We start from the raw sequence: 14413 nt of genomic DNA on the forward strand, positions 1-14413 counted from the left end.
ATATTTTAGTTAAACTGTCAAAAATATAAAAGAAAGCAAGAATACAGAAAAGTTTGTGAGAGAAATGTTATGTTACTTATAAGGACAAACTCATCAGAATAACAACTGATTTCTCAGCAAAAACATAGTAAAATCATACTATAGCTCAAATGGACTGAACAGATATCTACATTATATTTCACCCAACTTCTGCAGAATACACATTATTCCAGGTAGCTCATGATATAGTCTACAAAATAGATATTTTAGAACATATGTTAGTCCTAAAGTAACAAGAGAAACTACAGAAAATACATAAGCACATGGAAAATGTACAAATACTTTTGAATGATCATCAAAGGGAGGAGATTTTAAAAATATTTTAAAATTCCTATAATTATATGAAAATGAAAACAAAATATACCAGAGTCTACAAAGGGTATAACAAGATATAGCATAGAAAGTTCCATGAAATAAGTTTGTATCTTTGCCCATCTACATTAAAAAATCAGAGGGAAATCAAATAAAAGACAGTGATATATATCAAAGTCTTAGAAAAACAAGAACAAGTCAGACTTATAACTAATAGAAGGAAAGAAATTAATGTAATAGCTACTAACATATCACTATGAACAATTGATGAAACAGAGTTCGTTGGGTCTCTGAAATATAAAGAAGATTGACAAATCCTTAGACAAACTGGATCAAAAGAAAAAGAGAGAAAGCTCAAATTAATAGCCAGCCAAAAAAGTTAGCAAAACTTCATGTCAACCAATAAAGCTTATACATGCCTGTCATTCCAACTATGCAGGAGGCATAAATAGCAGGATCACAGCACAGACCAGCCTCAGCAGTCGGTGAGGCTCTATTCTGAAAAATAACCAAAGCCAAAAGGGCTCGAAGCATGGTCCAAGCCGTAGAGGACTTGCCGAAAGGAGGGAGATTTAGAGTTCTATCAACAAATGGACAAATTAAACTCTAGACATGTATGAATGAGGTGCCAAAATTAAACCAAGTGGATATTAAAAAACATTGAAGAGATCAATAACTAGAAATGAAATTGAAGCAGTAATTAAGTCTTAGAACAAAGAAAAGCACGGGACTGGACAGATTCACAGCTAAATTTCACCAGAAGTATATTACGTTTTTTGTAGTACTGGAGATTGAACTCAGGGCTTTGCACATCCTGGGCAAGTGCTCCACCACTAAGCTACATTCTCAGACCCTTCATAGCCAGTGCTATTCAAACTATTACACAAAATAGAAAGGGAAGGAATGCTTCCAAACTCATTCTATGAAGCCAGCATTACCGTGTTACCAAAACCAGAATAGTAAACAACCATAAAACAAGCTGTAAACATATATCCTTGATAAATATGTAAGCAAAAATTCTCAACAAAATACTAGCAACAGTGAATTCAACAACATATTTGAAGGATCATACACCATGATTCAGTTGGTTTCATTCCAGTAATGCAAGAATGGTTTAACATATGCAAATCAATTGGTAGAATATAGCACACAAGTAGAATCAAGTATAAAATCACATTATCACCTCAATAGATGCAGAAAAAGCCTTTCACAAAATTCAACATCCTTTCACAATGTCTTCATGATAAAGCCCTGAATTGTGGAATTCATATCAGTTTGTATCATATTAAGCTCATGATATATAACACTTTTGGTCTTATACCACCTTGAAAATGTTCATGTGCATAGCACTTCACTACATTAATCTGCAACATTTCATCAAAACATCTGGTGAACATTTAGATACTTATAGCTTGTCACTAAGAAGAAACTGCTGTTTGGTTTGTTTTCTGGCTTCTCTGAGATTAGTTCTAAAACCTTTCACAGGGATGTCTGTGAACAAACGAAACTATCCATGGACTTTGTATCAAACTCAGGTTAAAAAATGGCAATCCATTTTCTAAACTGAGGGAAAAGGAGATAACTTTAACTCACTAGCTTTGGCTTCAGAGTCAAAGTAAAATATTAAGTAGATTCTTGATTTATAGTGCTGGATTTGAATAGAATGAACACATACCCTAGATACTTGATTTTTGGTTTTGGTCCATACCTTGCTTCAACCCACAATACCTATTAGACAGCATGCATCAGCAGGGCAAAATAGTCACCATTTTTTCTTTCTAAATATCTTTAAGTAAATATTAGTCACCTTGGCTTTCCAAACCGTTTTGCCCAAAAAATGAGGAATTTGAGTAGGATGTTTCTAAACCTCTTCTAGCTGTGTTATTTTTCTTAAACTTTACAAAATGTGGGGGCTACTTCTGTGGGTATGCAGATTAATATTTCAAAGTCTGTCTTCCCCATGCCTTTTAGTAGAGTTGTTAAAAGGATATGGGCTTCTGAATCAGACAGATATGTCTTTGGATTCTTGTGTTGGCACTCATCAACTTAAGACATCTTCAAAGATGATGTAGCTTTCTATACCTGCAAAACCTCAATCTTCTGGTTTACCTGATTGCTTCACCACCAGACATCAGACCCAGACACCTGACCCAACTGAGTGATAGATAGCTAGTGAAAAGACACAAGAATTACAGACAAATGGTAATTCAGAGAGAGAGGGAGAGAGAGAGAGAGAGAGAGAGAGAGAGAGAGAGAGAGAGAGAGAGCCCAAATAGCTCTAAATGTCTAATTAAGGACATAGCAACCCACTGCTTATCCTTTGATGTTCTTGTGATTTTCCTGTTTTATTTATACTATAAAACTCTCAATACCAGCCTGGATGATGATTGTAGGTAGTATTTATTGAGGATTTTTCTACTGGCATGGATCATTTCATTTATGCTCAGTGATCCTCTTCAGTGGGATTATCATCCACTCTAGTCTCATAAAAATAAAACTAATGGGCTGGCAACATGGCTCAAGTAGTAGAGCACCTGCCTAGCAATGTTATACCCTGAGTTCAAACCCAGTACCACCAAAAATAAATGCATAAATAAATAAGCTAAGACAAAGGACTATTAAATAATAAATCTAAGTTCACACATCTAGTAAGGAAGATGACTCTAAAGGCCATGCTATAACTAGTGCCCCACACTGCCTCTTGGCACAGGTGGAAGCCATCTGTTACCCATCACTGCCACTACCTGGACCCACATTCATGGCTGACATAGGTGATTATTCAATGCTGATTGGTGTTTTGTTCAGCAGAGATGGCAGGGTGTGAGCACCTTTGCTGTGATGATTGTTTGTTTGTTTCTCTGCCATAAAGAGATGGAACATGCTGGCACAAACTCACTCCTCTATCCCAAGGCTCAGTCTGTCTTAATAAATTCCCTTGCTTCCTTACTTCTTTTTCTTCCTAGTTACAACACATGGATTCAAAGTTGTAGCTTACTGTAGAGAAAGGAAAATGGGACTCTGACCTAAATGTGTGTGTGAGAGAGAGAGAGAGAGAGAGAGAGAGAGAGAGAATGTAAGGAAATGCTTACTTAATGAGAAAAATGTTGTGTGCAATTGAAACATTACAAAATCAGTGAATCAATGTTTTGCATGATAGTTCAGTGCCTTTTGGTTTTTATTTAACTCAGTGTGGAAATATGCTTGTTTGTGTGGTTTAAAGTCTCAGAAGAAGTGTGGAATCAGCTGATAACTAAACAAACAAATTCCGTGTGCAACACTGACTTCATGTACTCAAGCAGAGAAGACCTCCCCAGGGAATCAACAGTCTCCTGGTCTGCAGAGCAGACAGAAGCAACATGAGCACAGCAGGAAAGGTAAGCTAAGCAGATTCTACTGTTGGAAATACATTCTAATTTTATATATTAAAGGACACAGTTTGTGTGCATAATCTAAAATTAAAGCTAAATTAGAAATAATATATGCTCAAATATAATATTCAAAATATGCTGTAATGTATGATATATGTGACTACAATGGGAATAAACTATCACAAAAATCTTTAACAAAAATTTGGAATCTGTATCTATTAAAGTCTTCTTTTCCTGTACTTGTATCACTTGTAGAAAAGTGATAGCGAATTGTGACCAATTTGTAAATCTAAGTCAGAAATATCTTTAACCAAAAAGCTATCTTTATATCAAGAAAGTACAACTAAATGCACCGTTCTTTATAGTCACATTCTTATGAACACAGCAAAGTTTAGACTGACGTGTTTTGAGAGAGAAATTTGATTCAGAAGATTTGAGATATTTTCTTCAAATGTCATAAAATCTCTTATAAAAGGCATATTGGTTTCAAACAATTAGAACCACCCAGGTTAAGAAAGACCAGATCAACAAGCAAATTCTGATTAAGACTGGTCCAATATGGCACACGGTATAAAATTTCCACAGAAAGTTCACAGAACAGTACTTTCTCCATACAAAATCAAAGGAATTTACAAAAAACAAGTACTAATTCAAGTTGAATCACTGTTAGCAATGAGAACACCAAATTTTCCACAAATTCATACTTATTTGGTCAATGTCTTTAAAGTTCAGAGAAATGCATACAGTTGTTCAATATAATTAATTCATGCTGATTAACTGCTTAATTACAAAAGCCTGTGCCTTTGTTTCCAGTAAATATTTGCTGGAAATACTTGATGGTTAGGTATGGATCACACAGAACAATATCTCACTACAACAATTCCATTGAAAGTGTCTGAGGTTTCCACATACACTGTGTGACACATCAACCCCACATCCATAAAACTGGATGGAAAACACAAAAATGGCCCATTATTAGTATTCTCATTTTACCTCATTTTATTTTTTCCTGTCTTGTTACTTATCATGGCATATTATATTTCAAAAGAAAAGTTATTGGATAAAAGAAAATTAAACTTAACATAACTCAGCATAAAGCAAGCAGTGAATTCACAGAACAAAAATGTGAACAAGTCATTAATTAAAATAAGAAAAGTTTTAATAGGCAATCAACTTCTTAAGCACAATGTTAGTAACTTAGCTCTGTGATAACCCTTCATTTAAGATAACAATTCTACTGCTTGCAAAATAATAAAATCCTAGCCAGTCATGGTGACATGTGTTTGTAATACCAGCACTTGGGAGGCACAAGCACAAGTATCATGAGGACATGGCCTGCTTAGTTTGCCTAGTCAGTTCAAGACCAGTCTGAGATACATACCCAAACCCAGTATCAAAAATCCAAGGACCAGGGGTGTAACTCAGTTACAGAGTTCATGCCCAGCATGCACAAAGCCCTGAGTTCAATTCCCAGCACCGCAAGAAATAATCACCATCATAACAGCAGAGATAAAATCATAGACCCTCACGTACAAATCAACAGCTGTGGATAAACAACTAATTTCAAAACAGCATTCAGAAATATCAGTAAAAAAAAACAAAACACTGGTAAAGAAACAAAAACACCAGTGAAGAAACAAAAACACATAAGGATGGACTAAAAAATATGCTCACTTTATCTGAGTGTCTTAGATTTAATTATGTTTCCCTGTCCTTATGTTCTTCGTTTACACATTTTTAAAAGGTATTTGTATACTCTTTGTAAGTCAGACAGTCCATTTCAAGAAACACTGGTTAGGTATCAGACACAGGGTTAGATGTCACACGTACAAAGGAGAAAAAACAATCCCTAATTTGAAGGACAACATCTTTTTGTCTCTTTTCCAGGTAATAAAATGCAAAGCAGCTGTGCTGTGGGAGATAAAGAAACCCCTTTCCATTGAGGAGGTGGAGGTAGCACCCCCTAAGGCCCATGAAGTTCGTATTAAGGTGAAACTTTTTAGTAAATTCTGTTTAATTTTAGGTTTTAAAAATTGATTGGTGGGGCTGATAGCATGGCTCAAGTGGTAGATCACCTGATTCCTAGTTAGAATGAGTCACGATGAGAAATTTGGGGCTAAATACTATTTTCTTAAAAGAAAATATGCCCTAGAATAAGTGGCTGCTTCAATGTAACACTGTATTTTACCACAGAGATAGCAGAGTACTGGCACATAGGAATACTCAATATCTATGCGTCGGAGTCAGTATTTAAAAAAAAATCAACAGATTTTTCCACCCTCAAAACTTAAGAGATATATAATTCTTACCATTGTTCATGAATTACATGAGATAACACATGTAAGATACACATTACTGTGCCACCTGTCATGTGGTAAGCTCTCAATAAATGTCAACTGGTGTCAATGATATGAACTACAGTTTCCAGTCTTGCAGTTCTTGCCATCTTTGACATAGACATGATATTCCTTTCAAATAAGTACAATTGTCATAGATTGCCATAGGGAATGCCTCTCTATCTATCTTTAACCTAATTTGAGTTCTTTAGAATTGAATAAAAAATGTCCCAGAAACCAACAAATCCTCATCCTTGAGGTTATCTAGTAAGACAGCAATGTTGGTAGCAGGGAACAGTATCCTAACAGCGAATTTCTTTGTAGCCTTGACCTGGGACAATATGCCATAGGTCATTGGAGTTCCAAAAGAATCCAACTTCTTGCAAGGCTGTACTTTTCTCATTGTGGTATTTTAATATTTTCCCTGTATTCTCAAGTGGAATTGGATTTTTACTTTATCTGAAGGCACCGAATGTTTGATGACCACATGTTCTGAGGCTATTTGATCTTCTAAATGCCATCCTTCAAAATCAAATGAATAAACATTTTCTATCTTGGGAGTTACTAAATCATAAGTATAGTTTGTAAAATCAATACATTTTTGAAAGTAAAAACATCTTTGAAAACACATGCATTTTTAAAATGGTCAGGGGAATAGGATTCTACTAAAAAGAGATTACCCAGGTCACAGAGACAAACTTTATTTATTTATTTAGTTAGTTAGTTAGTTTATTATTCATATGTGCATACAAGGCTTAGGTCATTTCTCCCCCCTGCCCCAACCCCCTCCCTTACCACCCACTCTGCCCCCTCCCTTTCCCCCCTACCCCCTCAATACCCAGCAGAAACTATTTTGCCCTTATTTCTAATTTAGACAAACTTTTATAATGTAATCATTCTATCTTATTCCCTGGTTCAAAGCACTAGGTCTGGAATACTATTCAACAGATAAATATAAAGTGAATTAACCAACCCATACATTGCCTGATAAGCATGTGGTGATGAAACAGTATTGTTTTTGAAGATCCAGGCTTTACATATGTGTGTGATGATATTCACCTCTTTATTAGTTAATACGGAAGACTTAAGTAGGCATAAATTTATTTCTTTCGCTCAAAAACTACTTTCTGGGCGTTTCTGAAAGCCACAGAAGTATCCTAAGCACACTGGGGTAAGAAGAAGGAAAAGACATACTTTCTTCCCTCTGCACACTTACAATTTACCTAAATCAACATTACTTGATACTGCAGATTGTGAGTTGGGGCTAAAAGAGAATCTACTTTAAGAATGTAAAAATTGATTTTTATTCCAGGTTTCTTCCCTCTTATGCTGTCAAAAGGCCTATGGTGTGAGCGTCATTGTGGGAGTGCCTCCTGATTCCCAAAGCCTCTCAATGAACCCTATGATGCTATTGACTGGACGCACCTGGAAAGGAGCAATATTTGGTGGTAGGTAGTTATGCTTGAGCACCAAATTATTATCAACTTCAAAATTTATTCCCTTGTATAAGAGATAAGGTCAAGTTTTGAAATGCAATGTTGTCAAAAACAAATTAAAATTTTTCTTTTATTCTTAGGCTCCATATCTGCTAGATGTGGAACTAATGCAGAGAAAACCTCCCAAGACAAATGTTTCTGGGGTCCCCATAAGCTAACTAGGACTGTTCAGCACCAGCTCTTTTTATGATTGTGACAAAATTATAAGATGACAAAATTCTCAGTAAAATTCAGGAAATCTATAGCAATAATTCATGTCTATACTCATTTTCCCAATTTGTACAAGTGCTAAATTTGGTCCTTGATTTGGGGTGCTATAATTATTCCATGAAAGAGTAAGAATTCACAGGCTAGCTGAGGACACTAGTTTACGTGGGAGAATTAAAAGGTCAAAGCATTGCAAAAGTGTTTTAAAGCACTCTGTCACTTACTGACATCAACAATAGCAGTTTGTGGAATGTCATCTTTTTTTTGTTGTTTTTTTTCATTGGTTTTAACCCTGCCCCCACCCCCTCCCTTACCACCCACTCTGCCCCCCGCTCCGTCTTTTTATAATTTTTAATTTTATTGGAGAGGCTCCTATTCAATTCTCCTACTTTCCAATGACAAAAAGCTGATAATTGCATTATCTTCTTTTCAGGTTTTAAAAGTAAAGATTCTGTCCCTAAACTTGTGGATGATTTTATGGCTAAAAAGTTTCCATTGGATTCATTAATAACCAATGTGTTGTCTTTTGAAAAAACTAATGAAAGATTTGACCTGCTTCACTCTGGAAAGAGGGAAATTTTAAGTTTCTTTTTATACTAGGGGATTGGCTATCAGAAAATGAAGAGGGTGGGGAGGATGAGAAAAGTTGGAGTACCTTAGTTTCCCACTAACAGTTCAGTCTTCACATGTGGAAGATTTATGATCACATTCTGAGACACTAAGGATAGTTGTTCTATGGTTCCCATTGTCCTGGATGTTGTTGATTACCTCAAATCTGAGTAACCAGGCCACTCAGTTTTTTTTCTAAGCTGGCACTTGCCTTTGCCAAAGAAAGTGTCATAGTTGCACAGTCATAATTAAAACATGGAGTTAAAGAAGCCTTTGCCTAGTCATTTAAGGCTCATAATTAATGGCTATAAAATAAATTTATACTCAAACATCACCAAAACTTTTAATATACAAGCAGGTAAGAACTGCAATTATTGTGATTATTTTCTACACTATTAGTTTATATGACTATATCTATATCTATGTTAAGATTTATAAAAGAGAAAGGAAAGGCTACAGGTAGAGAAGTGTAGTGGAGCAAAAATAAATTTATACTCAAACATCACCAAAACTTTCAATATGCAAGCAGGTAAGAACTGCAGTTATTGTGATTATTTTCTACACTATTAGTTTATATATCTATAGCTATATTAAGATTTATTAAAGAGAAAGGAAAGGCTACAGGTAGAGAAGTGTAGTGGAGCCCAGAAGCCGGTAAGTCCCACTATTAGTTTTTAATGAATCATATCATTGTTTTTTTTCTTTTCCCAGTTTACAAAGAATTTCACCAACAAAAATTACAGTAAAGAGGAAGAATACAAATTGCTATTTTGAATATTTAGTATATCAAATATTAGGAGGGAAGAATCTATCTCTAATATGTAGCACTTACAAGTACCTAATTTTATGAATATTTCCACCTACATTTAATATTACTGGTTACTAGATACAACTAAACCCCATGTTTTAGCTGCATTGTCCGTGCATTTTCTACTATCCCCACACTTCTTCTCATGAGGTTTAAACTTTAAATTAGATTTCTTATGCACACATGTAATGTATTATATTAGACACTTCATTGACAAATATTCTTAAGGAAGGAAAGAAAATAGTATCCACCAGCTGCTCCGTTAATGGACTTTCATGTGTTACCTCATGTGATTCTCAAACAAAGCTGAATGCTGGTCTCAATTTCACTACCTTAGTAGAAAAACTGAGCCTCTGAGAGAAAGTGACTTGGCCAAAATTGTGCTGGTAGTAGGCAGGGGGGTCAGAAACCAAGGATAGTTGTATTTGTTAGCAAAATCAATTTTCTTTCTTTGAAATTACACTGCCTTTCAAGAACCAAAAGCTATAGGACGTAGTGGTTATCAGATGTAAGTTAACATCCTCATCATTGTCAGTATCACCCCACTCCTTCTCATCATCATCATCAGGTTGACAGGAATGATGGTAAATACAGATATGACCAAAACCAGAGGCATTCTTGAGCAACAAATGAATTCATTAAGCATGCCACAATTTTCTTTGTGAAAATGCCTTATATGAATAGATAATGAAAAAAATTAACCTTATTAATAGGCAAAGGATGGAAATTATATTATTCAGCATTGATAAGCATAGAATTAAATGGGCACTTTCATATACTACTTAATTGTTATGCCTTTTGAGAAAGAATAATTTGACAATTTCTATCAGAAACCTTTAAAAATAGATCCTTTGTGGTAGTAATTTTATTTCTAAAAATGAGTTTAAGGTTGGAGAAAACACAAGAGATAACCAGAGAAGGATGGATTGCTCTTACACTGACATGGCCTTTGTGCATAAGAATGGGCACTGAGTGGGAATATGGGTAGACTTTCAGTAAGAATCATGAAATGTTTCATTCACTCACATGGAGAGAGTGAATTGTGTAAGTGCTAAAACAACATCTTTTCTGTCCTTTTTCAGTATACGTACCATCCTGACATTTTGAGACCGTACCAATGCCTTCCCTTGCAACAGTCTTCTGATTCCTCCATACCACAGCATCTAGAGACCTGCCATCATGAATTCTGTTCTTTAGAGATGTGATCTGTAAATTACTGGTGAAAGCTTTCCAGAAGAAATGGAAATGCCCATGAATCATTTTCCAATCGAACGTTTAAAATCCAAGTGACAGCTGTTGAACAGGAGCTGGGAAAATGAGGCTACTAAACTTTCCTTCTTAATCATTCTACTGTGTCATCTTTCCTATTGAGGAAAGATGTCTTGTAACTTCCTGCATTTTTTTGTATCTTTTTAACCAACAGTCATTCATACTCATGGAGAGAATCATCCTCCTCCTTCCTACACTTGATGGGCTATTGTGCTTAAAATTTTCTACCTCTACTTCTGTTTCCACTGTCTCTGTTTTCATCTCCATAAAAAGTAGCTAAGCCCTAGGGTTAAAGACAGAGTGCTACAGTAAAAGATAGACTCAAATTTAAAAGCAGAGAGGATTAGGTTGGGGATTTAGCTCAATGGTAGAGTGGTTGTCTAGCATCCTCAAAGCCCTGCATTCAATCCCAGCATAAAAAAAGACAATACGAAACTCCTAAATCTAGGGAATTTCTTAGTAATACAAAGGGAATCTTACACATTTTCATATGGTGACATGTCTTATGCTACTTTTCTGGCAGTGATTATAAATTGTTCTCTTAAATAAAAATAAGAGTCATTCTTTATGTGACAATAACTCTGAAATGCTTAACATCTCTAGAAATCATTCAGACAAACCAGAGTAACACAGATGAATCCTGAATTAACCATGTGCTACTTTACAAGTCCCATAGTTTCTCTAGGACTGGAAAGTTGTCTTGACAGAATTATTAGAACATTACATGAAAGTTAAAGTGAGAGAAAGTCTATATTTGAAATTGTATACTTCCATACCTGATTATTCAGGTTTGTTAGGAAATGATTTTCATTCCTCTAACACTCTATTATAACCTCTATTACGCATTCTCTGAGAATATTAAGTGAACAATTTCATCAAGTTATATTAAATTCTACTTGTCTATAAAATACCTAGTAATATTCAGGTAGTAGACACTGCATAAGAGGAAAAGCCAACATTGATGAGGCAGGAATAATATTAGAATTATAGCAGTATAGTTGGGACCATACACTATTTTGACTAGAGGAACAGTCAGATCTTGACTTTCTCTGTTTATTCACCTGAGACTAAGAGTCCAGTTCACAGCATTGTCATAATTATTGAGCAACTCAGAGGTTGTTCAGTAACTCACAAAGCTAATTAGACAGCAAGGAAGAACTGGTTTCTGAATCCCTGCTTGCTCCTTGAAAAATCTGATATTGCCAATAAACAAAACACTAGTTTCATTATCAGTGAAAACAGGTCAGAAAGATCACCAGATAATTCTCACCTAAGTGTGATATTTAAAGACTCTTCTCACACAGAATCTAATAATTTACAGGTATCTAGTTGTCTCAGTGAAATATAGCTATAGTTTTGAAACAAAGTTTTTTTTGTTGGTTGTAAATGTAATTAAGGACTACCACCTCAGTGATACAATGTTGCAGAGTGTGTGGAAGGAAGACAGTGGGGAATAATTTAAGGAATAGGATTCATTCTGAATATTAATTCAAGCCTCAAGAAGTTAGAAGGAAACAAAACCTGGAGGAAATCCCTTCATCAACTGAAGGGAAATCTAAGACTTTTGTTTTTGTTTTTATCTTTTCAAAGTCTTCACTACAATGAATAGCAGGAAGAGTTTGGAGGATCTGGTGGTCATTATTTCATGTTTGCTGCCTTCTCTTGAATAATTTCACAAACTCACCCATTTGTAATTTCATTAATCATATTCTGAGCATAGAAAAATGTTGAATTTTGGTATAAAGAAATAAAATAGAAAAGTACATAACATACAAGGAAAAACATTTGTACCACCTATGATTGGAAGAGAATGAATATCTCTAAATCCAGGTCCTTTGCTATTTAGTAAGACTCAATAGGAAATTAGGCAACAATGGAATTTCATAGAAGAGGAAATTAAAAAGGCCAAGAAACATTCAAAATGGAACTGGATCCTGAAACTTTGTGGTGGTTTGAAAGTTCAACATACAACAAAAGCAACATCTCTACTCACCTACTAGTTTACACTGCTGACAGAAGTGTGAATTGTTATAGGTTTCTGACAGGTATTTAGTAATTTTTATTAAAAATTAAAAACACACTTATTCTTTCCCCCAGCAATGTCATTCTTGTGAATCCAGAGAAATATAAGTATCTGTGTGTGAAGATATAGACAAGACTATTTATCAATGCCTTGTTTGTAGAAGAAAAATAATCCTTGAATGATTTGATTGGGAGAATAAGGAATAATAACTTCCTATTTCAAATATTAAGTAAATCTTTGCAAAGAAGAATTACAATCTAGAGGGGTGAATATGATGCATCCCTAAGTGTAAAATGCAAGATGCACAGTAATGTTCAAAGGTAATGATGCAGAGCTTAGTCTACTCAGGGCATCACTCAAAACTACAAACAATATATTCTTAGAGAAATGTTAGGCTCTATTTCACAGTTCAGCTGCTAAAAGAATGCCTAGTGCTAAGAGGCTTCATTTGGCCATGTGCATGGAGGCCAGGCTAAAAAGGAGAGGTATGCCTTACTCCTACGAATTCTTCTTGTTCTCTTAATATCATTGATATGGAGTCTTTGACTAATGTACACAGTCTAAATATGTGACAGTTAGATGACATGAAATACATAGATTTAACAGATATTACATGACCAAAGTACAAATGGTGTTATCTCAACTTTATCAAATAGTTACCTAACCAGAGAAGTCCATGTCTAGTTCAGGAATTGAATTCAATAAATAATTTTGCACACAGTGATTCCTGTAATGAGTCTATTTAATAACAGATTAGATGTGGGCTGTTAGCACTAGGCACAGTCCTGTATTGCTACCTTAAAAAAGCAGCATTTTATGCTTTGTTGTTTAATTTTATCATTATTTAATTGGTACACACTGGAGTTTTAAATTTATTTGCATAAAATTAAGTAATAGTAAAATCTCCCCCAGTTAAAACAAACAAATATCTTATGCCCTATTTATTTTTATTGTTATTGTACTGGGAGTACATTGTGACATTTACAAAAGGTCCTACAGTATACCATAGTTGAATTCACCCCCTCCATAATTCTGCTTTATCCCCTTGTCCCTATGCCCTATTTTTAAGAAATATTCTCCTTTGTTTTGTATTTTCAATGGGTTTAATCAATGGCATAGAAAACATGTTTTCCTTTCTCCATATTTACAACATCTTCAGTAAAATTACTTGCTTTAAAAGTATGTTTTTCTGTGTTCAGTTTTGTATACCACCTGCCAAAGTACAACATTCTTCTTTTGAAACACCTTTTTGTAACACTGTACAGCATTCTTCAACATTCCACAGCCAATCACATGACTCCTTATGATGTATCCATGCACATGGCTGCAAGTATTCTTTGGATACCTACTTTTTCCAGCTCAGGAATAGAAAAGGAACTAACAAAAAAAATTGGATTTTATAATTGTTTTGTGAAGTTGCAAAGTGCACACATTCCTTCTGAAATTCAAGGATAAATTCAAGTGTTTATCATTTTTTAAAATACACACTGAAATTACATCGGGTGAGGTATGGGAGTATAGGTTATTAAGGAAAAATTGATCATAGTGAATCCACTTCTTTCCATTCAGAAGACAGAACACTAGATTGACTAAACCATAAAGAAGGAAGTAATGTAATGATAGAAAAGAATGTGACCTTTAGAGTTCAACAAAACAAAGTTTAACTCTACTTCTCCCCATTGAGGGAAGTATAATCTTGAGCAAAGTTTCCAAGCCAATTTCTTCATCTAAATATTGGCAGTGGTAAAAACTCCCAGCTCCTATGGTCTTTATGGAGACTTCCTGTTTGGTTTGGGCAACATGGACACCCATGACTCCAACACATTGGCTTTCAGCAAAATAACTGAAATAACAAACTACTAAATATGAAATGCCTATTTGGCTTGCAGTTTTGGAAGTTCAAGTTTATGATTTATTGGCCCCATGGATTTTTGTCCTGTCATTAG

General features: G+C 34.9%; 1 protein-coding gene across 2 annotated transcripts; it reads left to right on the forward strand.

The window, feature by feature from the left end:
* Positions 1-3569: 3569 nt before the first annotated feature.
* On the forward strand, positions 3570-13191 carry LOC141410850 (alcohol dehydrogenase S chain-like). Of its 2 annotated transcripts, none has more exons than XM_074041418.1 (4): positions 3570-3725; positions 5607-5708; positions 7368-7503; positions 8192-8373. In XM_074041418.1, exons 1-4 carry the CDS (start codon positions 3708-3710, stop codon positions 8356-8358), a joined length of 423 nt encoding a protein of 140 aa, XP_073897519.1. In that variant the 5' UTR covers positions 3570-3707; the 3' UTR covers positions 8359-8373. The 2 variants fall into 2 exon arrangements, with proteins under 2 accessions (XP_073897519.1, XP_073897520.1); XM_074041419.1 differs by lacking the exon at positions 8192-8373 and adding an exon at positions 10258-13191 and having other exon boundaries at positions 3571-3725.
* The last annotated feature ends 1222 nt before the right edge of the window (positions 13192-14413 follow it).

Source organism: Castor canadensis, chromosome 9 (genome assembly GCF_047511655.1).
Source record: "Castor canadensis chromosome 9, mCasCan1.hap1v2, whole genome shotgun sequence".
Lineage (NCBI taxonomy): Eukaryota > Metazoa > Chordata > Mammalia > Rodentia > Castoridae > Castor > Castor canadensis.

Excerpts from the sequence above, each read along its gene's own strand:
- LOC141410850 (XM_074041418.1), top strand. Across the intron at positions 5,709-7,367 it reads CCCATGAAGTTCGTATTAAG|GTTTCTTCCCTCTTATGCTG; the intron begins GTGAAACTTTTT and ends TTTTTATTCCAG. Across the intron at positions 7,504-8,191 it reads GAAAGGAGCAATATTTGGTG|GTTTTAAAAGTAAAGATTCT; the intron begins GTAGGTAGTTAT and ends TCTTCTTTTCAG.